Below are 22,884 nucleotides of genomic sequence, written 5' to 3'. Positions count from 1 at the left end.
AAAAATCATGACCTTCGCTGCCCTCCAAGGTCTAAAGGCATGAGGCTCGTTGCTCTTTGGTTGCATTTCCCAGCATGGAAAATATCGCTTTGCAATATGACTGACTCTTGGCCATTCGGCTTCAATCGATAATGAGTTCTCAGTCGCAACTCTCTCCTTGGGCAGTTTGGTTAGGGTCTACTCGTAAGCACTAACATACATGTCTATCATAGATCAACCATATAGGTGTTGTAAAGGCTGATACTTTTTGAAGGTTGAATTTCTCAGCGTCGAAATCCTTATTATTCTTCTCGCTCATCTTGTTGCGGTTCTGATACACGCTACATTGCCTTATAAGTTATGATAGCCATCATCGATCAAAGGGCTTCTACAATGGATCAAGGCCGAGAGGCACTTTGAGAAAAGCCAAAACCCCAACTCTCTAATCATGCACCAGTACTGTGGCAAAACAATTCCGGAACAATCTCAGTAAAACCTTTACCATTGAAATCTTCATCACTTGGCATTGCAGGTGTCATGAGGAAAGGGTCCAATGCTGAAGCCTGAAAGCATAGGATCATATGGTTGCATCTCAGCTATCCCCAGTCCGTTCGGGGAATTCAGGCGACCTTCGAATTTATGATCGAAAAACATGTTTTCATGGCCTTCGACAGGATAGAGATGTTGCAGCATCTGGAGATGATAACCATGACCGACACCAAGGTTGAAGAACAGTATTGACAAGGTTTCGTCCATAATTGAGAAGTTAGCGGCCCGAATGTAGGAATCTAGGTTGGCTTCTCAAGTCATGGTGCAGGACAGCTGGGCGACGGTGTACATGGCAAGTTTGTAGCTTGCCGTTAAAATAAGGTTTCCATTCTGACCTACCTAAAGTTGCTGAATTGCGGCCCTTTGCCGGGGTCCCCGCATTTGATTTGGCGCCCGACGCTCTGAATTGGATCGGTGGATTTAATTAACCAACAGGTTCTGGAGGGTTTGGAGGGCTCGGAGGGTTCGGAGGGCCAGCACCGCAGCAGGTTAGCATTATTCCAAGATTTCATATAAATTGCCCAATGGGTCATCATTGGTGACATTGTGGCGTCCGCAGTGACCATTCTTGGCGGCCTTATTGGATGTCGCGCAAATCTACATAAACCCAGCAACAAACTCGCTTAGCATCATCTTCTGAAGACCACCACTCTCAACATCAGCAACAGGATCTGCTTTCTTTTTCTTCTTACATGGCTTGCCTCCGTATCTTTTTTCTCCCTTCTTCTATTGTCTTCAGCAGTCTCCCGGCAAAGTTGAATGATATAGTACTGTCACTTAATGGCCTGTCTATTTTTGCCAATATGTATAACGTGCGTCAGATTCTAAGGATTTCCGCATTCACTAGTATCTTCATAGCACTACTTTGGCTTTATAGACCTTCCTTGATGTCCTCTGGCGATCAAGCTGTTGCTGCGTTACAAATCTGTATGTATTTCTTCTATAAGAAAGTGCCGTGCTCGGTCTATCTCGGAGTTACTGCGCAAATAGGCGGCTCGTTCTTGATTGATAGCTAAGTTCAACTGTAGCGAGCCCTGCGCCGACCTGGCCCCATGATACCAAGAGCGATGCCGCGCCAGGATCGACTCCCATGCGAGCAGCACTCATCTCCTTGGTGCGCAATGAAGATCTACAGGGTATCGTCTCATCCATGCGACAACTTGAAGCCGTTTGGAACTCCAAATATAACTATCCTTGGATATTCTTCAACAACGTGCCTTTTACCGAGGAATTCAAGAAGAGAACCCAGGCAGAGACAAAAGCAGAATGTAGATACGGTACGTACAATCTCACATGGACTACAACTGAGAGAAGTGGCTTTTTGCCTGGAAAATTAGTTCGAAAAGCTGCACCAGATCACACTAATCATGGCTGCTCCTTCCGTAGAGCTGATTCCTACCGAACACTGGGAGATACCAGACTGGATCGATCCCACAAAGCTGAACAACTCTATACGGAACATGGAACTAAAAGGAGTGAAATACGCTTCTGAATTAAGCTACCACCAAATGTGTCGGTGGTTTTCGGGGTTTTTCTATCGCCATCCTGCACTCAACGACATTCGGTACTACTGGCGTGTTGAGCCCAATGTCAAGTCTGAATCCTCTCCTCTTCCTTTACCACTTCAAGCTCTGGACTAATACCGTCAATATATAGGTTCTTTTGTGACATAGACTATGACGTCTTTCGTTACATAGGGGACAATAATATAACTTACGGCTTTACTATAAACATCTACGATGATCCCAATACGTTACCGTCGCTCTGGCCTGAGACGATGAACTTCACGTCAAAGCATCCGGAGTACCTCAATCCAAGCAATTCGCTCGATTGGCTGACAGACAGCTCGTTAAGACCTGACAAGCACATGATAGCCAATGGTTACAGCACCTGTCATTTCTGGAGCAACTTTGAGATTGGCGATTTACAGTTCTGGCGTAGTCCGGCATACGGGGCCTACTTCGACCATTTAGATCGTGCGGGCGGATTCTTCTACGAGAGGTGGGGCGATGCTCCTGTCCATAGCATTGCCTTGGGTTTGTTCGAGGATAACTCCAGAATCCATTGGTAAGAATAAGCTTAATTTTCTGCTCATTTTTTTCCTAGGAAGTCTCTTGGCGTTCCGTTCACGATTTACACTTCCTTCCTAACTCTTGGGCCTGTTAGGTTTCGAGACATTGGATATCAACACACCGTCTTTAGCAATTGTCCTGACTCCCCGAAATGTACTGGTTGTCGGAAAAACCGCTTGGCGCCGGTAACATTTTGGTTGAACGGGGAAGACTGCCGAGTCAATTGGTTCCGTCAAGTCTGTAAAAGTGACCAAAGCAACCAGAGGCATTCGAACTTGTGTTTAGATTATAACTAGCTGGCATCGTGGACAGAGGCATTGCAGGAGCAGCAGCAAGAACTTGGGCGGGGGGAACTGAGCGGGTCTGGTAAGGTTGTTAGGTTAGAATAGATAAAAGTAATGAAATAAAAGAACCGAAATTCAACTGCGCAATGGGTGCCTATGAGTTGGGCTTTTATATACATGGCCTTACCCATGGGGATCTAATCCATGGGGTGGGTTCTAGCACGTGGCTGGGCCCTAGGTAACATGACCCCAACCCATGGGTTGCCAAGGACCCAACACGTGATGTAGGCTTCAAAATTATCACGTGGCGATGTAACACGTGATGGAGTTTATACTAATTTCTTCTACTAATCAGCTCTTTACCTTAGGTAGGTATCGCGAATGTATCACAGCTATGGTACAATGGCCTTACCTTAGTGCCTTACGATGCACTCCCAAGGTATGGCTTGGGTCATGGATTTGTTTGGGGGAGCCACGGGTCAAATTCTCCCCGATCCATTTCGTAGGGACCCATGGTTTCTGCGCAGCCTACAGAGAATGAAGTCGTGCTGGGTGTGTTAGTGACAGTGAGGCTTGATTGAAGGACGTATCGAGATCCTCGGATTCTGAAATAGATGTCCCAAAATGGTTCCCGGAATGTGCAAGCCTGCGAGGCGAGCAATCGATGGCGTCGATTCGTGTGCTTCGTGGGACGGATCCAATTTACCTGGCATAGAACTACAAGTCCTGGGCTTGCTCTGACTGAGGTCTTCTGTAGGTACTGGTATAGAGGTTGGCAGGAGTTGGGCTCACGAACTGGTGCGTAAGGCAGCTCGCGTAGGTCACCAGAAAATGTGGTCATGTTAAGGTAATCCTTCAGCTTCGCGAAGCGAGGTAAGCTAACTATATTGGGATGCCGCGACAAGCCTCTTCATCCATTCTTTCTTTCCCTATTAGGATACGCGGCGTTAGTAGCGAGCTACCTTAAGTCATGACCTACCTTATCGATAACACCTCCAAATCATCATCTCCATCCTTTCGTTCGTCGCTCTCTGCTTCACCATGTTCAGACTACCCAACATTCAAGGCTTCTGTCACATAAAAATCAGGTCACATAATACCCTCGCTTAAGGGGGTTGCTACTTCTGTATATATTGTCTCTCTAGACCCTTACCTTCACTCTTCAATCGAGTCCTTTCCTCCCGTTTGACAGCTCCACCATGTTCAGACTACCCAACCGATAGACATTCGAGGCTTGAGTCTTGACCATGTTCAGACTACCCAACCGACAGCCATTCAAGGCTCTTCATAGTCCTCTTCGCAGCCCTCTCCACTATCCTCTTCGTCTCTCCTCCTCGCACGCCACGCAAGTTCCGTACTCTGGACCTCCGAGTTACGATACTATTAAACGACGCTTCTCCTCGCAATATCCCAATCCACTAGCCTTTTTTGCGCGAAAACGTGGGGAAGAGGCTAGAGACCGCGGTGATTTTATTGATATTCATGATATTGGTGGCCCGGACCCGAAAGATTTCGATGTCTTGATCCCGGATATTGACGACGAGATATTGCGAACTGAAGTTGCGGATGTCATGGGCATACGATACCTTGAGAAGGCGACTGAGGCTGATGCTAATACTGTGGTTCGAGCCGGGCGTGGTTATATCTTCGGTCGGAATATCCGTACGATGTTTCCATGTGTTGTTACTCATGGCGATAAAGCTCATTGGGTTTTTTTCATTGTGGTCACTGGTGCCCCGTTGACATACCTCTCGGTTCAGGTGAGAGTGCTCCTATCTTTAGAAAGAATGGCTAGTCGCTAACTTGACTCTAGACATGTGAACTTCTCGGTATCATGGAAAACCAACCCACCCCCGTTAAGCTCGCTGGATATTCCCACTCGGTTTATATGTCGCCGAAGAACTCACGCTTTGCCGGTGTTAATATTCTTGGTATGGACTTTTGTAATGTGAACAAGGTTCATCTGTGGCATGACTATAAGGATCGGACGGTGACATTGTACTTCGGTGGACGGTGGGAGCCTACTTGGAAGTCGAAACTGTAGCTTTGTAGTCGGATATTTGTGGTTGCATTCAGCTACGCACTCTTCAAGAATTGATATCGTTCCAGCGCCAACCTCTGCCAAGAGACAGCCCAGATGAATTCCTTCCCTAATATCCGTTCTCCCGAAACTGAACATACGGGCCATCCTTCATGCTCGTAAAAGAGTCCATCAATTGATACTCACCCTTTCGGTGTCTTCCCCACTCTAACATCGGATTTCCCTCGCCGACACTAATTCCCTCCGCCAACCTCAGGTCATACAGATATACAACCCTCGCCAAAGTCGTCATGAGCTCCACGTACGCCAATCCTTTTCCGATACAGCCTCTTGGGCCGGTGCTGAAGGGGCAGAATGCCGACTGTGCCAGTTCAACTGCTTCTTGTGTGTTGTCAGGAGAACCACCTACAAGCCAGCGTTCTGGCCTGAATGAGAAAGGATCAGGGTAATATGTGGGGTTGTGATGAAGTGCGTAGTGTGGCGTCCCGACTATAATGCCCTCCGGAATGAAAAGGCCGTCAATTTCAAGCCCCCCCGGAAGGACCTCTCGAGGGAGGATTCCGCCAACTGGTGGCGATAGGCGCATTGCTTCATCAATAACAGCTCGAAGGTAAGTACAAGAGTTGAGTGTAGGGCCTGAAGAGATCTCTTCGACATCTAAAAAGGTAGATCTGATCTCCTCGGATAATTTGTCGAGGGCCGAAGGATTATGAACGAGATAGAAGAATGCACTCGCTAGCGCAGTTGATGTAGTATCTGAACCAGCAATGATGAGAAGATTACTCTCTCCCCATAACTCTGGAGTTGTGAACCCCTTTCCAGTCTCGGGGTCACGTGAATTAAGCAGATAGTAGAAGAAATCCTTTCGGTCGGTGTCTAAACCGATCTTCGTCCTTTCTGCTGCCTGGGCTTTGCTATAAGCCATATATTCCATCCTCTTAGAATATATTTTTCGGAAAAGTATCTTGTTTAATCCCAGCTTCTTAATCAGGGGGTTCGACCCAAGCTTCGTAAATTAGCATAAATTCAAGTGTCCCTCGCGAGCGACTTACAATCAGATGCATGTGGGCTGCGCTCCCGATCAGATTGATCACATGCCGGTTCTCATGGTGCTCTAACATTTCAAACGCTTTCCCGAAACATAAATCACCCATCACATCGAAGGTCAAGTAGTTACACCAGTCTGCCATGTTTTGAGCAACGCTCCACTTGGCTTGGCCTCCACTCTCCCTAGTCGAAGATTTTGGTTTGGGACCCAATGTCGAACAGAATGTGCGAACATTAGCCAGGATATACTTCTCCATGCTTTTCAATGCATTGTCCGAGAAGGCATGGGAGAGCACTCGCCGTTTCCGAGCATGGCTAGCTTTATCAATGCTGCTATGAGTGTTGAAGGTATCCTTAGTCGGCGGGAAGACGGTATAGAATTGGGATTTCTTGACATTTGATTTGTGGCCATAGATCGTTTTTAGTGCCGTATTAGTATTTATCGATAGACTACTCGGGCCAAACCGGACAACAGGGCCTTGGACATATCAGCACGCGACAATTCAGCGTGCGTTCCAATAGAGATGGATACCATATTTTTCATGGCATCTCCAGAATTCAAGATGCCTATCACCCTTCCATGCATGATATACGGAGTACCAATCGGTAATCTTAGCCAGGAAAGGTCCTGGGTATCTCGCAAGAGGGTGGAAAGTCAGTCGATAAAGGGCAAGGGATAATAGCTGCCGTAGATGTCAGAGGCTTTCTTCACTGTACGATGGAGAACTTACGTATGTTATAAATATAGATAAGCTAAGAAGAACATAAGAAAGAAAGGCACCAATCAGCTCGCTCCGTTCGTTTGAAAACGGCATATTAGGTGCGTTTATATCTATGGGAAAATAGACCATCTCAGTCACAGATCGATCAGTGACAGTGAAAGCAAAGGGTGTAAATCAATATAAATAGGCAGGTTGTGGTGGATGACGACGGAAAGCATTCCTATGCCGACGAAAACCGAAATACGGATTACACCAACGAGGCGGCATAGCAAAGAAGCTTTCTCCTCCCTTGGAGGCAGGTGATTGATGGGTAAGTAGCGAGCAGGTATCAGGCCAGTGTGGGGAGTTCGACTGCTAAAGCTTCATACTAAGCTTGGGCAATCGTTACGTGTCTCGCAGGACGGTTATAAAGGGGGGAAAGGGGAAAGGGGGAAAATAGGCCGGATGCGGATAACAAAATGAGGCTCTGCTAACATTTCTCTTGATAGATAGCCAAGTAACAGAGAGATACATGATCTGGGTGACCTTGCCGCCCATAGTAGAAATATCTGAACAGTGATAAAAACCTCATCATCTCATGTCGATGTCATTGATATAGCCGAGAATAGCACATGAGACTAGTTCTCCTAGTGCGTGCGGGGATAAGGTTATGTACCTTAGACGAGGCGGGGTTTCGCGGGTCAAGGATTGCACGTGGACGCAATCCGACACCCTCCATCATCGATCAGAAAGACGGTTGGATGGTGAAAACCGAGGGTATTGTACGTAAGGAGGTCAAGAGCTTCATTCCATTCTCCTCCGCCTGTTCCTATATACTCACTACCTTCTCTCCCTTGTTCGCCTTCATAGGGCCTGAATAGGCAAATTCTGTATTTAACATCACGTAGCTAAGATAACCATCAATCTAGGCAGGGAAATAAGATCATAGCAGTTATTTCAGTCGAAGCATGCAACCCTGCAACGATGTATCATATATCTACAGGACAGTACCTGATAATTGCCCCCAAGCCCTTTCCACGAACCTTTTGGACACCGCTCTATGACCCGCCCAGTAGCACGTCGCGCATTCAGAACAGACTAATCATACTCCTGACTTAGCCTTCCACTCTTCGTGCGCCTTCTTCTGCCTCTCCCAGTCCTTCTTCATCTTTTTCAGCGCACTCTTAGGCACATCCTCCCCGTCTTTCGTCTTGGTCGGCAAGCCTTCGTCATCCCAAGCACTGAATCTGTCATCCTTGAACATCTCGGACGGGGGAACTTTAGCCTTCTCTGCTTTCTCGGCCTCTAGCTTCTCTCTCGCTATTCTCGCAGCTTCCTTCTGGGCGAGTTTCTCTCGCTCCTTTGCGGCCTTCTCTTCTTTCTGTGCCAAGAGCTCTTCTTTCGGCACAAACTTGATGAGTGCACCCTGCTCTTCACCTCTATCATCTAGATACACACCTAAATTCGTGAGGTCATTGTCTCGGATTTGATCAGAGAGAGCGAGGATTTGTTTCTTCGAAGGTGATGTGGGAGCTAATCTTCGAAGCTCGTCCCGGATTCGAGAGACCGCACGAAGGTATGGCATGGCAAGAGTCTCGGGATCGCTTCTAGATGACGCAAGCGACCTGAACTCACCCTCAACATCGCTGGCAAGAATCTTGTCGAGAACAGGTGAGTTAAGGGATAAGCTCTCTACTTGACCCTTCACCTGTTGGAATACTTGGGCATAAGGTTTCGCAATCTCCTCGGCGCTGAGGTTGCTACTTGCCGGACTAGATGCCCATCCGAGACCATCATATGGAGGCGAAGCGTTCGCATCTAAGCCAAAGATTCCCACCATCCTGGTAACCCAACGAGCAATGCTCTCGAGTCCTCGGACATCTGGATCACCCTTGTTCATGTGGATATTGGCTTGCTTAATTAATTGGTCGATAATACGCATCGCCCGTGGTGTATCAAAAGAATCTGAAAGAGCGCTCTCCATCTCCGCTTGAGCTGTCTCGAGAGATGCCTGCAAACTGTCCGAGGTACCGTTGAGTGAAAGGGATTTCAACTCCCCAGCTGGCTGGTCTGAGGCAGCAAGAATGTGCGATTTGACATTGATGAAGAAGTTCTGCTTTGATTAGTTCTAGGCTCAAGAGAGTGCGGGGTTCGGTGCGGGATCAAGAAAAGAGAAGAGAACGAATAAAACAGGTAATAGGTGGATGAGGAAAAGGAGAATTTCAAGGAAAACTCACGTTAACACCTGACTCCCATCCTTCCGCCTGAGTTCTCATATCTGGTGATATTTCAACACCATCGTTCCACCGACCCATTAAGAAGACAATCCGCATTCCTCTAGGCGTATAATCCGTTTTTAGCGCATCCTTGATAGTCTGGAAGTTCTTCAATGACTTCGACATTTTGGACCCCGAAATTGACAGATGGCCCATATGTAAGAAATACTTGACCCAATTATGTTCATGGCCATGCTCGCAAAAGTACGCCTCGCTCTGCGCTAATTCGTTATCGTGATGGGGGAACGCAAGATCAATTCCTCCGGAGTGGATATCAATTTGAGCCCCTAGAACATCCGATGCCATGACTGAGCACTCGATGTGCCATCCTGGTCGACCCTCTCCCCATGGACTAGGCCAGCTAGGCTCTCCTACTTTCGACTTCTTCCAGAGGGCAAAATCTCCAGCCCCACGTTTCCCCCCTAAATTCTTTGATAACGAGCCCTCTCCTTCTTCTTGTAGAGCTTTGTCATTTCGGCTATCGGGACGCAATCGCGCGTATGGGTTTCCGGCTTTTTCGAAGGCCGCGATATCAAAGTACACCGACCCGTCAGCCTCGTATGCAAAACCCTTTTGGATAAGCTTCTCTACGAAAAGGGCGATCTGTGGGACATAGGTCGTGACCCGTGTGAGAACATCCGGTCGCATAACATTTAACTCATCCATATCCTGCATGAATTGCTCCTCCCAGTATTTCGTAACATCCGTGAATATGCCATGATCCCTCGCATCAATCGTATCCTTGTATAAAGAGTCGAGATAAGGCAGGAGGATCTCGTCCGCACCCCCAAATACTCTGTTCTCTTGGATCGCTGTCGCCGCGGAGGTAAGGTTGCTAATGTGCATCTTCAGCTTGGCCTCATTGTCTCCAGGCTTCCCCTCTCCCGTCAAGGTCCCACCAGCCAACACCTTCGCGTACACCTTGTCCCTCCTCTCGGCATAGTTGCTAGGGCTCAGCGGCGATCCGTCAGATACCTTTAGTAGTTCTGGGAGATTTGACTTCGCATATGAGTCAAAGGCAGCCGCCGCAAGCTTCGAGAGTTCCGCTTCTGTGTATGTCTTTTGTTTCTCTAATTCGAGAAGCTTTTGTCTTCGCGCCTTCAAAATAATCTGCCAGCGCACCAGTTAGCATCCATTTCCCTGACAGCATGAACTGACCAAACCTTGTCGTCAACATCTGTGATGTTCATAACGAATTTGACCCTGAAACCGAAGTAATGGATCATGATCCTCCGGATGATATCCGTCGACACATAATTCCGGGCATGCCCCAAGTGACTGAAGTCGTAGACAGTGGGCCCGCAGACATACCACGAGACTTTGCCCGCCTCGATGGGCACGAAGGGGACAGGAGGGCCTGGCTTGAGGGAGTTGTGGACTTTCAAATGCGCCGCCATTGTGGTAGTCGTACTCGCAGTGTATTTTCGAAGAACAGGACCATGAATATGAAATTTAGAAGAGAAGAGACGGAGGACTGGATATCGGTATTTAACAAGCATTCAGGCTTTCCAGGGCATATATGGGAGAGGGCGACTGACTCAGTGGGATGTCCTGGCGGTCTACTGTATTGTGGAAGGCCAGATGCGGCAGAAACCTCGCTTAGGATTTTGAGCTTCAGCCTTGTCCGAATTTTTGCATTTCAACCACCAACCCCGTCAGCAACATCGAAGAGTGATGGCCCCTACGACGTCCCCTTTTCTTCACCCCGGCCCATGCTCGGTGGAGGATAAACTCGCCATCATCCATCTCCGGCGAGACCTCCAACTCCCTACCATTCTTAGACAACGCGACGACGACAACGAAGGCTATGTGGAGGGGAAGGTGGTGAACACACGATTTGGCTCGTTCCCACACAGCACACTGATTGGATTGCCATGGGGGAGTCAGGTTCGAGCCTCGAAAGTTGACACAGGGTCTCGAGGCCGACGAGGGAAGGGGGACGAGAAGAAGCGCAAACGGGAAGAATCTGAAGCTGCAGAGATCTTAACGAAGAGATCTAAGCTAGCAGAGACGGAAGATGACGATGGAGAAGTCAGTACGCCACCCACACCAAAAGAGGGCGCCGAGGTAGTTGCTGCTTCCAGTGGGTTTATACACCTGTTACCTCCTACGCCAGAGAACTGGACGATCTCATTGCCACATCGCACACAGGTGGTCTACACACCCGATTATAGTTATATACTACACCGATTACGAGCACGACCGGGAACGAACATCATCGAGGCCGGGGCCGGAAGTGGATCGTTCACGCACGCATCTGCGAGAGCGGTTTACAGTGGGTATCCAGAAATGGGAGATGTCAATGGTTCAACAACCAAGAAGAGGAAGCGGGGCAAGGTCTGGAGCTTCGAATTCCACGAACAGAGACACATGAAGCTAGAGAAAGAGATCCATGACCATGGATTAGACGGCATCGTACAGATCACGCATCGGGATGTCTGCGAGGATGGGTTCTTGGTTAATGGCGAAAGTCCCAATGCTGATGCAATATTCCTTGATCTACCAGCCCCGTGGCTAGCTCTACCACACCTCACCCGATCGAAACCACCACCCTTGAAAGGGCCAAATGGCATAGCACCAACAGACTCAGTGAGTAATGGCGACGCCTCGCCCAAACCCTTCGTCTCACCTCTCAATCCATCCGCCCCCGTCCACCTCTGCACTTTTTCCCCCTGCATCGAGCAAGTGCAGCGCACCGTCTCAGCCATGCGCCAACTCGGCTGGGTAGACATCTCCATGGTCGAAGTATCGCAGAAGCGTTTCGACATCCTGCGCCAACGCATCGGGATCGATAACGGCGCACAGCGTGGCCTCCAAACCTCGCCCGCCTCTGTCGATGAAGCTCTGCAGCGCCTGGTTGAAGTCGAGGGAAATCTTCGCAACTTCCACGAACAAGGGGAGCGCACGGAAGGCAAGAAGAGCGAGAAGATCAACCCGAACAACCGCGAGAAGATCCTCGAGAGCCTGGTTGAAAAGAAGGTGTACAAAGAGGGTAGGCTGGTGCACAGGACAGAGCAGGAGGTGAAGACACACACGAGTTATCTGGTGTTTGCGGTCCTGCCGCAGGAGTGGAGTGAGGAGGACGAGAAGAGGGCGAGAGCAGAGTGGCCGATCAAGATTAGGAGGGAGGATGGAGAGAAGGGAGCAGGGGAGGGAGAGGTCATTGGGATGAGTCGCAGGCAGAAGAAGCATGCTGAGCGGCAGGCGAGGATAGAGAAGGCTGCTGCTGACGCCGAAATAGGCAAGGCGGCGGTGGAGGTGAAGGAAGCAAGTACAGCTACTGAGGAGCCGAAGGCAGAGCAGTAGTAGTATTTAAGCCAGCTCCTGTTACCTATCAGGAAACCTTTCACAAGTAGAGAATCAACACCTATCGCTCGATATCACCACCAAGATAATGTAGTGCAGCGCGACGGGATGCAGCTTATTTCTTCTGGAACTTGGTTTTTACCGCAGGGGCAATCCCACGATGGAGAAGTTCCCCGTAAGCCAAAGGGCTGTACTTCTAGGGTAGACATGCAGGTTCAGCTCCTCTCATCATCTTCTGTAGCAACTTCGGCAGTGTAGCACTTCGAGCGGTACACGCTCCCAGATCCCGCATGTAGTTAGTTGATCTCGCACATACAGTGAGTGCATCTCGCCCTATCATGAAGCTTCCCAGGAGCAAGTAGGAGAAAACCCCCGTTTCCCCAATATCAGAGAGAGATAGCACATGAGAATCCCATTCTCTCCAGTAGGCATCTCAGCTCCATCACGCCCCCTGCCCACATTGGCAGTCCAATTCTCTTTGCCTACCAGTCCATAATTCAAACCTCGACCGCACCCTCGGGCACACCAGCCCTGCTCTGCAGCCTTCGGGCGAAGAATTGCATTATAGGCAACATCTCCTCCCTATTCGCAGGCATCGAGTCATCTGGCTTCTCCCACTTGACATACTTCGTGTCCTCGAAACTGGCCTTCAACGCGTCGACAGCCGAGCGCGTGACCTCGCGACTGCGACTCCCTCCACAGAGCAAAACAGGCGTCTTACTCTTCCTCGTCGGGTAAGAAGAGGACGGGAGCCTGGCTCCGATAGCAACGATGCCGCCGAGGATGATGTCAGGATTCGAAGCAGCGAAGTACAGCGGCAGCATGGCGCCCTGGCCATAGCCCAAGAAGAGGATGTTGCGGGCGGGAAAGGCGCACGTGGTGGTCAGGACGTCGAGGACGGCAGTGCGGAGGGTGCGGGCGGGACGGTCAAAACCACCGCCGCCGAGGTCGACGGTGCCAGTTTGAGAGTCGATGAGCATGTCATTGGCCCAGTGGAAGGCGGGGGTGGAGGAGCCGGTGAAGAAGGGCGGGATGGGGCTAAAGCCTTGCAGGGAGATGCAGACGGTCTCGGGGAGGTTGAGGATCTTAGCTGGGGCGGTGTTAGATCTGGGAGAGAGGCGAGGAAAGGGGTGGCGTACCAAGTTCTGTGAATTGTCTATTGGTGTCTCCGATGCCGTGGAGGAGGAGGAGGACGTTTACGGGCGCGCCTTTGGATGGAGGGACGATATCCAGGACGAGGTTTGGGGGGAAATCCTCCTTCCTTGGAAGACGTGGAGGAGGCATCCTTATTCTGTGATTTAACTTTGCTTCTGATGCTGCGGGTGAAGGGGGTTGAATGGTCGATGTAGTAGACTAGGATGCGGTAAGGTGATGGAGGGGCTACACGGTCACCTGATATCAAATATGCTTATCTGTTATCAGCACGTGCATTACCTTGTGTGGCGCACCTCACAACATCCAAGAGGCAACAGGCAAGAGAGTACGCTGCGACATCGCCAGAGCCAAAATCTATCAGCATCGAACCAGCAGCATGTTAGTCGTCTCAAGAGGCAAAAGAGCTTTGTTTTGGCTAGGGAAGACTCTCGCGACTCGGAAGTATTTCCGCCACTTAAGGTGGTAACGACTTCGTCCTCGTAAAGAGTCGTCTAATCTGTAACTTACGTATCTTCGCCCCCAGGCATGGTGGGAGCACCTCCACGAGCATAAAGAGTGATATATGAATGATCCTTATTATAATGCATCCATAATGAGGTTGATGGGATGGATAGACTTGAACTTGATGGTTTGGCTTTAGCTTTGTATAAAATTCGCATAAATAAGGTAGAGATATCTGGCGCATTTGAGTTGCAAGAAACCATGAGCGAGACTTTCATAAGGAGTTTTCATATCTACACTTGCTTATAGCTAGACTCGAGACTTTTTTTTTGCCCACATGGAACAAACTCTGTCACAGGCATGCTAGTATGCTACCTTGCCGCCCAGCCGTCTTGTAGTATCCCAAGACACCCCCCCCCCCCTCCTCCTTCTGCTCCTCCTCCTCCTGCCACAGGTGTACCCAAATAAGTATAACAATTTATAACGTAAAGGTTACCTTGTGTATAATGATTTAGGACGAGAGATGACACGGTTTGCCATGGCCTTGGATCAAGAACTACTTGTGTGCAATGGGGCAGGTAGGCGGGCGTGGAGTATTGAAGCTAAAGGAATCGTAGTGTTCCAGTTGATACTGCAAAGGTCGCTTATGCTCAGGTGTTCCCGTTGGGCCGTACGGACCAAACTGCGAGCTCTTCCCACCTAGGTAGGTATCTCATAGTCTTATCAAGTGTTACTGACATTGTCTGGAAGGATTACAACAGTGTAAGTACCTATATGAGGCTACTCTTGTACGGCGTCAGGTACATCGGCTCTTTATCCTCTTAAGGTAAGGCAGGTTGAGCCGAGACTTGGCCGTGCCTCGGCAAAGCTTGACTTGACTGCGACGGTGGCTGAGTGCCAGGGTCCAGACATCCGGCCTGGGGCTGTGCAGGTTTCGCATTCATCGGTTATTGCGAAGGGTATTATTGCTATTACTATTACTATTGTTATTATCATGTCTGTTTCAGCGTGCAGGTCGCATCAAGAAGGAGCAATCCAATCCAATCCAATCCAAGCCCTCCTTGTATCCAAGGGTGGTCGTCCATGTGGTTTCATGGCTGCGCAGAGCCACGCAAGCCTTGGGTGTGTGGGCTATATTTCTAGTCGTATATACCGGTACACTTGAACAGTATTGGGAATCAAATACGCCGATATCTCATAATCACAACCCGGCTTTATGCGGAATTACCAGCACATGCCAACTAGCGTGCCCCTGGCCGCCTGAGCCCTTCCACTACTCCATCCAGTCTCCCAGGACCCGCGACGCAGAGAGGGGACGGGTCTTTGCACCGGACGCCGCTGAATGGCCCATCCAAAGCGCCTAGGAAGCTTTACGCTGCCAGTAGTAGTGTGTGATTGTGACGGAGGGAGTAACTAATATCAGGCCAGCAAGGTACCGTACTGTAGTAAGGTTAAAGTGTCAGAGAACCTCGTGACTGGTGGCTGTTGAGTCCCGCGGGGCCTCTCGTGTTGGATAAATACCCCTCGTTTCTGCCCCTCGCTCTGCCCTCTCCCTCCCCCTCTCTCTCTCTTCCCTTCACATCGCCCTCCACCATCTCGCAATTTCACATCAATCTTCCAATCTACTCTCATCATCCAAGAAAACTAAATCAGTCACCATGGGTTTCTGGGGTAAGCAAGCCGCCACTTCTCCCCCTCTCTCACGGTCTCACCACCTCGCCTTGCCCCTTTTCCTCGTCTCACCCCATCCCACCCCTTCACTGCCCCCAAGACAGCTGCTAACGTCCACTCCTTTCCAGACGACTCTCAAGATGCTTACGGCCAGGTCCAGAACTACGACAACCAATCCAGCCTCGGCCACGAGATTCTAGCTGGTGCCGCGTCCTTCGGTGCCTTCAAGATGTTCGAGGACCACCAGCGCAAGGAGGGTACGTTCCCACCCCGCCCAGTATCACATCACCCCCGATATGCAGCGCAGGACAGCCGCTGATTCGATGCTTCATGACTACAGGAAAGCCCGTCTCCCACCAATTCGCCAAGGAGCTCCTTGCCGGATTCGCCGGTGCTGAGGTCGACAAGTTGGCCGAGACCAAGGGAATGGACTTCATCGACCGTGAGAAGGCCAAGTACCATGCCAAGCAACAGGTCGAGGGCATGTACGATGAGCACTACGTTGACGGCCACGGTGCTGACCAATACGACCCGTGAGTGTCCTTCTTCCGTCGTGCCGTTGCGCAACAGCCACTAACGTGCCATACTGTAGCAACCAGTACGATGCCCCCGTACAGATCAACAACTACAACGGATACTAGGTGTTAGTCTGTGGTTGTCAAAACGCCCCGTACTGCGGATGATTCAGGGCGGGTGTTTCGGTTGCTAAGGATTACTTCACTGCGTGCGGTGAGCTCGCGCGTTGCCTCGATGGGGTTTCTACGTTGGACTTGATGACTTGACGAGAAAACAAGAATAAATACCAAAAAAAAAGGGAAACGAAAGACCCTCGACCTCTTATCATCTGGCATGGCTTGATCGTGATGTGTGACCCTCCTATATGCAGTAATTCCCGGGGTTCGATGATGATGTGTTCTGTCAGGCTGGCGGACTATTGCGAGACTGTCAGCCAGCTAAGTTGTTACTGAACCTAGGTTTCCATAAATAGTGATGGTTGAAGTTGGGGGCGGCGGGTTATACTAGGTTAAGGTACCTATTTACACCTTGCGGGTTTGGGCAGCTCAGAGCTCAAGCTTGACGCTAAGACCTGGGCATCGATCCCGCCTCGTCAACACCATTTCCCACCGAGTCAACACGACTCGTCACCTTCATAACCAGACCCGAACCCACATTTGGAGCAAAGCTCAGCTCTATACAGTACCATATCTCTATCTTGTTGCGTCCGCGACCACACCCATACAGCTCCAAGCATGGTCAAGAACGCCCCATCCGCCCACTCGTCCATCCACAGCCTCCGAGGCAGTAGGTCCAACCTCACCCTGCGCAACGTCATGCCCTCTGCACAAGCTGAACATACCCGGGAATACATTGCGACACTCGAAGCCCAGATTGCTGCCCTGACAGCACAGCGGGATCTTGAATCGCGGCCCAAGGCATTCTCCGCGGAAGCTGCACTTGGGATGTTGAATCTCCCGGCATGGGAGCATGATGGCGGCAATGACGTTCCCGCGAGTCGCAGAGGTCAGAGGGACATCGAGAAGCCGGAAACGCCCCGGCCAGTACCAAGCCACTCTACCGCGCGAGCGAGCAGATCAGTCCTATGGGGTGATAGCGAGACACCAGCTTCCACACAACCCGCTCTGGACAGCTTTGCAGAGAGATACCCGGAGCTGGATCCCAAGCGAAGGGACGACACGCAGAAGAGTCTGTTCGAGAGGTACACGGAGGAGTTAGAGGCGAGGAAAAGGGAGACCCCAATTGCCAATCGGGTCGCGAAGGAGCAAGAGGGGCTCAAGGAATTCAAGCTCAAGAGCGCTGAGGAGTACACCCAGCCGTTCTGTGATTTCTTGACCAACAACCCAACCGTGTTCCATGCGGTGGCATATTTTGAGAACAGGCTGGAGAAGGCCGGCTTTAAGAAGGTTTGTCGCATCTGGGCATTGGATCTTCAATTGGCTACGTTGCTGACGTATAGTAATTACAGCTCTCGGAACGCAAGGCTTGGAACGATGAGCTGGTTCCTGGAGGGAAATACTTCATCTCTCGCAACGGCTCGTCTCTCGCCGCCTTTATCGTGGGAAAGAAATACAAGAGTGGCAATGGAGTCGCAATGGTTGCTGGGCATGTCGATGCTCTGACTGCGAGACTGAAGCCCGTTTCCACCAAGAAGACTTCTGCAGGCTATGTACAGCTTGGAGTCGCACCCTATGCTGGCGCTCTAAACAGTACATGGTGGGACCGTGATCTTGGTATAGGCGGCCGGGTACTGGTCAAGGACCCGAAGACGGGCAAAATTGTTACCAAGCTTGTGAAGCTTGGCTGGCCCAGTACGTCCTCTCTGCCTTATTACACTCTACAAGAGATACTAATGACAGACAGTTGCTCGTATCCCTACCCTCGCACCCCATTTCGGGATTGGTATGACAGGTCACGAGAATAAAGAGACAGAAACCGTCCCCATCATTGGTCTCGACAACTCAGAACGCCCCTTTTCGTCCGAAGAATTCCAGAACCTGACCCTCGGCGACCCTCGATGCTTCGCAGCGACACAACCCCCAAAACTGGTCCGCGCCATTGCGAGCGAACTCTCTATCAGTGATTACTCGACCATCGTAAACTGGGAACTGGAGCTTTACGACACACAGCCTGCCCAGACAGGTGGTCTGGACAAGGAATTCATCTTCGGCGGCCGTATCGATGACAAGCTATGTTCATGGGCCGCTGTGGAAGGCCTGCTCGCAGCAAGTTCATCCGCGAGTGAAGCTAGCGATGAGGAAGACGGGGTGATCAAACTGGTATGCGTCTTCGACGACGAAGAGATTGGCTCTCGCCTCCGTCAAGGTGCAGCTGGGAACTTCCTCCCTTCTACGATCGAGCGCATCGTCGAGACTTTCTCCCCGTCCGGATCCAGCGCCAACATCCTCTCCCAGACATACGCCAACTCGTTCCTCATCTCCGCCGACGTGGTCCACGCCGTGAACCCCAACTTCCTGGGCGCGTACCTCGAGAACCACGCCCCCCGACTCAACACCGGGCTCGTCGTCTCCGCCGATAGCAACGGCCACATGACGACGGATTCCGTCTCGACGGCGCTGCTGACGCGGGTCGCCGAGAAGAACGGCGATAAGCTGCAGCTCTTCATGATCCGGAACGATTCGCGATCTGGGGGAACGGTGGGCCCGATGCTGAGCAGTGCCATGGGGGTCCGGGCCATCGACGCGGGGATCCCACAGCTGAGCATGCACAGCATCCGAGCAACGACGGGCAGCCTGGATCCCGGACTCGGAGTTCGGATATTCAAGGGCTTCTTTGATCACTATGAGAGTGTGGATAAGGAGTTTGAATAGATGGGTATCTAGATGCGGAATATTTTTCTATCTATCGTTGGGAGTATCGTTGGGAGTATGTAAATAGGGGCGATTTTAGAATAGATGGGTGTCTTTCATCCATTCGACCGCTGGCCTCTGGTGAGGCGCAACTCAAGTGGGCCCCCCTATTAGAGCACAGCGTGGGTTTATAGCTTCGGATATGGGCGCGGCAGATAGTATATACAGACAAGACGCCAGCTGCATACCTTAATTGACTTGAATCGTACCTGAATATGATTTTTCCACATCGGTGATTAGACGCTCTGCTCATGATAATTCTCAGATCTGTTCATGGAGGCAAGTCATGCTCTACAGAGGTATCCTTTGTACCTTTGTAGGCACGGAACGTGTCTCCTTGCGAATCGGAACCCCGGGCATAAAAGTATACCCGATAGCAGCCTGACGTGCCTTATCCGGGGCATTTGGCCCCGGGACCCACCCGAGCTGTGAGACTACATCAGCGACTCTCTTCCGATGATCTGCTCCGTATACTTTATATACTTAATTCTCTGCCTTCCATTGCCTCCCTCTCCCATCCCATTTCTCCCCTTGCCCCGTTCGCAGAATGGCTTCCAGGAGACTCTCGTCCGCATGCATCGCGACCTCGAGCCGCACCGGGCTGGCGCCCGCTCTGCGGCCTCGCCAAGCGAGGCTGGTGCGCGCGGCCGCTATGCCGACCGCGAGATACCTACACTCGACACCGACGAGGTATGAATACGCAGCGAACAGTTCAGCGAAGCGGGATGCGGCACCACCAATTGTGCGGGGGGCGTCGAAGATTTTCAAAAGTGCAGATGAGGCGGTCGCAGATCTGAAGAGCGGATCAACGATCCTCAGTGCGGGTTTCGGAGTGTGTGGTACTGCTGGTAAGAAGAGGACCGCAAGTGCTTATATTCTAGATTTATGGTGATGCTGATCGTAAGTTATGGTGCAGATTCGCTGATTGCGGCGATGAAGAAGAGAGGCCCCGAGCAGCTGGGAAACCTGACAGTGGTGTCGAATAATGGAGGGACGGCGACGGGCGGGGGACTGTCGCCAATGGTGGAGGCGGGACAGATCTCGAGGTTCATCATGTCGTTCTTGGGGAACAACAAGGCGTTGGAGAAGAAATACATGTCTGGTGAAGTGGCCATTGAGCTCACTCCGCAGGGAACCATCGCAGAAAGGCTCCGCGCCGCGGGTGCGGGTATCCCTGCGTTCTTCACCCCTACTGGAGTCAGTACGTGCTCGTGATGTGCCTTGCGGTATGTGCACATAGCTGACGAAGATACGTCTAGATACCCTGTTGCAGACTGGAGACATCCCTGTCCGTCTCGCACCGGCGGACGGGAACAGCAAGGAGCTCAAGGTCCTCGAGCGTGGAAAGACACGGGAGACGCGAGAATTCAACGGCAAGACCTATAACATGGAGACTGCGCTGCCGGGTGACGTCGCCATCCTGCGCGCGTGGAAGGTTGACGAGGCAGGAAACTGTCAGTTCCGATACACGTCCAAGGCCTTCGGAGTGATCATGGCCAAAGCGGCCAAGGTCACGATCGTCGAAGCGGACAACATTGTGAAGGTTGGCGAGATCCACCCGGACCAGATCCACCTGCCCGGTATCTACGTCGATCGCATTGTGCCGACAACCACGGAGAAGACGATTGAGATCGTGAAGTTGCGGGAGGAGGCAGGCAGTGAGGGGGAGAAGAAATCAGCTTCTGCTCTGAGGAGAGAGAGAATCGCGAAGCGGGTCGCGAAGGAGCTCAAGAACGGCTACTACGTTAACCTCGGTGTTGGTATCCCTACCCTCGCACCATCCTTCCTCTCCCCCGACGTCAAGGTCTGGATCCAGTCGGAGAACGGTCTTCTGGGAATGGGACCATACCCCACGGAAGACCAGCTCGACCCCGATCTCATCAACGCCGGGAAGGAGACGGTGACCATCAACCCCGGCGGTGCCACCTTTGACAGCGCGGAATCCTTCGCCATGATCCGCGGTGGACACATCGACGTCTCGGTTCTGGGCGCGTTGCAGGTCAGCGCCAACGGCGACCTGGCCAACTTCATGATTCCCGGCAAGCTCTTCAAGGGTATGGGTGGTGCTATGGATCTCGTCGGCAACCCCGACCGCACCAAGATCGTCGTCGCGACGGACCACGTCGCCAAAGACGGAAGCGCCAAGATCGTCGAGGAGTGCGAGCTGCCGCTGACTGGTGCGCGCGTCGTCAGCACCATCATCACGGACCTGTGTGTGTTCGAGGTTGACCGTGTGAACGGTGGGCTCACCCTCACTGAGTTGGCGCCGGGCGTGGATGTGGAGGAGATCAAGAGCAAGACGGGTGCGAAGTTCAAGGTTGCGGATGAGATCAAGTCGATGGAATAGATGATTTATATGCTATAATGTGCGATAGAGCGTGCTGCGGGATAGAGTTGTACATATGTAGATATTTAAATTCCGGTCTATAGGGCTGAAATATGTAGATCATGACCAATCATAGCAGAGATGGATCTATACCGTCCATCTGCTCTCAAACGCATACATATACATACCTGCCTATCCACAGGAAGCTCGTCCTATGAAAGTCAATCCCCGTAAAAGCACATCATCCCGCAAACATCTACAACTTGGCCAACCCCGGCGCGAAGCTCGACCCCTTCCCCTCTCCCAACGCCTCTACAATGCTATCCACGCTCTGCAACAACCACACATTTCCCTCATCACTCGCCAACCACTCACCTCCCTCGACTGCGGCCTCTCCCTCGGCCTCGGCTGAGCCATCCTGGAACGCTTTCCGGAGTCCAAACACATGACTGATGACCTGGGGTGCGACGCCCGTCTGGGCGCGCAGGCACGCGACCGCCACGACGGACGTCAAGACGCGGCCCACGGCGATTTGCGGATCGCGGCCCGGAGGGTCGGCGAACAGCGCGCCGTACTCGTGGTTTAGGATGTGGACTGGGAGGTCGGGGTGCGAGGCGGCGAGCTTGTCGTACAATTTGGTGTCGAAGGGCCGGTAGATTGATGTCCAGAGGGATTGGCCGCGGGCGATGATGGAGGCGATGTTCTCGGTTGTGGGGGTGCTAGGAGGAATGGTTAGTATGGGAGAGATATGGTGGATGGGGGGATAGGAAAAGGGGGGAGAACCGAGTAGGCGTTGTGGAGAGAGCGGAGACGATGTCTTGCGGGAGAGCGGCGCGGAAGGCATTCAGACAGTTGATGGTGCGCGGGACCTGGCACGGGACTGGTCAGCCTCGCAGTCACGGAGTCAAGAAGTCACGAAGTCTGAAGGCGCGGGCGAGACAGAGGAGAGCGAGGAGGACATACGCCATTGAAGCCAATGCATTTCAGTCCAATCTCACGCATGAGCTCCGCGGTCTGCACCGCCTGCGCCTTGTCGGCCTTGGACGTGGCCAGGCTGAACAGCTCCGTCAGGGCATCGGGGGAGTTCATAGTCATCGTGGTCGCCGTCTGTATGCGCGCGGTCAGTTCCCACTCCTCTCTCGAGAGAACAAACAAGCAACGTACAGAGAGAGCCAGCCATGGCGCCGACCCGACCTTCTTCGCAGCGGCCTCAGTCCGCAGACGCTCATACACGGAGCGGATGTGCGGCGGGGCGGGGAGGGTGTTGGGGCGCGCGAAGGGAGCGGCGATGAGGGCCTTCAGCGCAGGAGAGAGCTTCGACATGAGGATATATATTTTGTATATCGAGATATCAATATATCAATATATCAACCACACAATGCGTGGAGAGCGGGACGTTCTGGCTCGGTCGTCGTTTGCCGAGGACGGCGGAAAATCAATAGCCGATGCGAAGACGGGGGAGAGCGGGAGAGCGTGGGGCAGCGGGGCGGCGGGGATAGAACAATGGCCGACGCGAGGGAAAGGGGAGTCGATATCAAATACGTCAATATCAACATGTCAAATATCAACCAATATCAACATGTCAATATGACAATAAATGATTCCCCTCTGGACAACAGGGATTCGCAGCTTTGCCCAGGGTTGGACCGC

The 22,884-nt window shown here is 51.6% G+C and overlaps 12 protein-coding genes across 12 annotated transcripts; 7 read left to right on the top strand and 5 right to left on the bottom strand.

Moving 5' to 3' along the window:
• Positions 1-5: 5 nt before the first annotated feature.
• Positions 6-735, bottom strand: M430DRAFT_17404 (hypothetical protein; the record flags this gene model as incomplete). The annotated part of the gene is made up of 3 exons (XM_024863669.1): positions 6-119; positions 200-320; positions 500-735. 3 exons carry the CDS (start codon positions 733-735, stop codon positions 6-8), a joined length of 471 nt encoding a protein of 156 aa, XP_024723534.1.
• An 883-nt stretch (positions 736-1,618) lies between these two features.
• On the top strand, positions 1,619-2,896 carry M430DRAFT_98090 (glycosyltransferase family 15 protein; the record flags this gene model as incomplete). The annotated part of the gene is made up of 4 exons (XM_024870096.1): positions 1,619-1,805; positions 1,915-2,122; positions 2,185-2,595; positions 2,695-2,896. The coding sequence occupies 4 exons, from the start codon at positions 1,619-1,621 to the stop codon at positions 2,894-2,896; spliced, it is 1,008 nt and encodes a 335-aa protein (XP_024723533.1).
• A 1,235-nt stretch (positions 2,897-4,131) lies between these two features.
• On the top strand, positions 4,132-4,928 carry M430DRAFT_17402 (hypothetical protein; the record flags this gene model as incomplete). The annotated part of the gene is made up of 2 exons (XM_024863668.1): positions 4,132-4,644; positions 4,698-4,928. The coding sequence occupies 2 exons, from the start codon at positions 4,132-4,134 to the stop codon at positions 4,926-4,928; spliced, it is 744 nt and encodes a 247-aa protein (XP_024723532.1).
• Positions 4,929-5,034: 106 nt separating this feature from the next.
• M430DRAFT_49029 (hypothetical protein) lies at positions 5,035-6,787 on the bottom strand (the record flags this gene model as incomplete). Its single annotated transcript, XM_024868035.1, has 4 exons — positions 5,035-5,931; positions 5,978-6,450; positions 6,505-6,655; positions 6,704-6,787. The coding sequence occupies 4 exons, from the start codon at positions 6,785-6,787 to the stop codon at positions 5,035-5,037; spliced, it is 1,605 nt and encodes a 534-aa protein (XP_024723531.1).
• A 988-nt stretch (positions 6,788-7,775) lies between these two features.
• Positions 7,776-10,346, bottom strand: M430DRAFT_98179 (hypothetical protein; the record flags this gene model as incomplete). Its single annotated transcript, XM_024870102.1, has 3 exons — positions 7,776-8,786; positions 8,911-10,059; positions 10,113-10,346. 3 exons carry the CDS (start codon positions 10,344-10,346, stop codon positions 7,776-7,778), a joined length of 2,394 nt encoding a protein of 797 aa, XP_024723530.1.
• Positions 10,347-10,597: 251 nt separating this feature from the next.
• Positions 10,598-12,503, top strand: M430DRAFT_217579 (hypothetical protein). Its single transcript, XM_024864567.1, has one exon. The coding sequence runs from the start codon at positions 10,624-10,626 to the stop codon at positions 12,253-12,255; it is 1,632 nt and encodes a 543-aa protein (XP_024723529.1). The 5' UTR covers positions 10,598-10,623; the 3' UTR covers positions 12,256-12,503.
• A 249-nt stretch (positions 12,504-12,752) lies between these two features.
• Positions 12,753-13,937, bottom strand: M430DRAFT_26376 (hypothetical protein; the record flags this gene model as incomplete). Its single annotated transcript, XM_024865381.1, has 4 exons — positions 12,753-13,345; positions 13,395-13,608; positions 13,704-13,764; positions 13,918-13,937. The coding sequence occupies 4 exons, from the start codon at positions 13,935-13,937 to the stop codon at positions 12,753-12,755; spliced, it is 888 nt and encodes a 295-aa protein (XP_024723528.1).
• Positions 13,938-14,389: 452 nt separating this feature from the next.
• Positions 14,390-15,215, top strand: M430DRAFT_26375 (hypothetical protein; the record flags this gene model as incomplete). Its single annotated transcript, XM_024865380.1, has 4 exons — positions 14,390-14,429; positions 14,602-14,613; positions 14,652-14,810; positions 14,866-15,215. 4 exons carry the CDS (start codon positions 14,390-14,392, stop codon positions 15,213-15,215), a joined length of 561 nt encoding a protein of 186 aa, XP_024723527.1.
• M430DRAFT_117714 (hypothetical protein) lies at positions 15,035-16,360 on the top strand. Its single transcript, XM_024861680.1, has 4 exons — positions 15,035-15,522; positions 15,651-15,779; positions 15,863-16,055; positions 16,115-16,360. Exons 1-4 carry the CDS (start codon positions 15,510-15,512, stop codon positions 16,161-16,163), a joined length of 384 nt encoding a protein of 127 aa, XP_024723526.1. The 5' UTR covers positions 15,035-15,509; the 3' UTR covers positions 16,164-16,360.
• Positions 16,361-16,982: 622 nt separating this feature from the next.
• Positions 16,983-18,869, top strand: M430DRAFT_96915 (hypothetical protein; the record flags this gene model as incomplete). The annotated part of the gene is made up of 3 exons (XM_024869996.1): positions 16,983-17,444; positions 17,507-17,849; positions 17,902-18,869. 3 exons carry the CDS (start codon positions 16,983-16,985, stop codon positions 18,867-18,869), a joined length of 1,773 nt encoding a protein of 590 aa, XP_024723525.1.
• A 691-nt stretch (positions 18,870-19,560) lies between these two features.
• On the top strand, positions 19,561-21,255 carry M430DRAFT_97873 (hypothetical protein; the record flags this gene model as incomplete). Its single annotated transcript, XM_024870074.1, has 3 exons — positions 19,561-19,756; positions 19,825-20,109; positions 20,168-21,255. The coding sequence occupies 3 exons, from the start codon at positions 19,561-19,563 to the stop codon at positions 21,253-21,255; spliced, it is 1,569 nt and encodes a 522-aa protein (XP_024723524.1).
• A 19-nt stretch (positions 21,256-21,274) lies between these two features.
• M430DRAFT_117704 (hypothetical protein) lies at positions 21,275-22,614 on the bottom strand. The gene is made up of 4 exons (XM_024861679.1): positions 22,399-22,614; positions 22,198-22,341; positions 22,018-22,103; positions 21,275-21,953 (listed from the first exon to the last, which is right to left on the bottom strand). The coding sequence occupies exons 1-4, from the start codon at positions 22,555-22,557 to the stop codon at positions 21,491-21,493; spliced, it is 852 nt and encodes a 283-aa protein (XP_024723523.1). The 5' UTR covers positions 22,558-22,614; the 3' UTR covers positions 21,275-21,490.
• Between the last annotated feature and the right edge of the window lie 270 nt (positions 22,615-22,884).

Source organism: Amorphotheca resinae (genome assembly GCF_003019875.1).
Source record: "Amorphotheca resinae ATCC 22711 unplaced genomic scaffold M430scaffold_3, whole genome shotgun sequence".
In the NCBI taxonomy this organism is placed as follows: Eukaryota; Fungi; Ascomycota; class Leotiomycetes; order Helotiales; family Amorphothecaceae; genus Amorphotheca; species Amorphotheca resinae.
Note: the sequence above shows the minus strand (reverse complement) of the source record. Positions and strands in the feature narration are given on the sequence as shown.

Bases quoted from the DNA above. Each gene is read 5' to 3' on its own strand.
- M430DRAFT_217579 (XM_024864567.1), top strand. From the start codon at position 10,624: ATGGCCCCTACGACGTCCCCTTTTCTTCACCCCGGCCCATGCTCGGTG.
- M430DRAFT_117714 (XM_024861680.1), top strand. The intron at 15,780-15,862 runs GTACGTTCCCAC...TCATGACTACAG, and splicing joins GGACCACCAGCGCAAGGAGG to GAAAGCCCGTCTCCCACCAA. The intron at 16,056-16,114 runs GTGAGTGTCCTT...GCCATACTGTAG, and splicing joins GGTGCTGACCAATACGACCC to CAACCAGTACGATGCCCCCG.
- M430DRAFT_117704 (XM_024861679.1), bottom strand. From the start codon at position 22,557: ATGTCGAAGCTCTCTCCTGCGCTGAAGGCCCTCATCGCCGCTCCCTTC. The intron at 22,342-22,398 runs GTACGTTGCTTG...GCGCGCATACAG, and splicing joins CGCCATGGCTGGCTCTCTCT to ACGGCGACCACGATGACTAT. The intron at 21,954-22,017 runs GTTCTCCCCCCT...CATTCCTCCTAG, and splicing joins CTCTCCACAACGCCTACTCG to CACCCCCACAACCGAGAACA.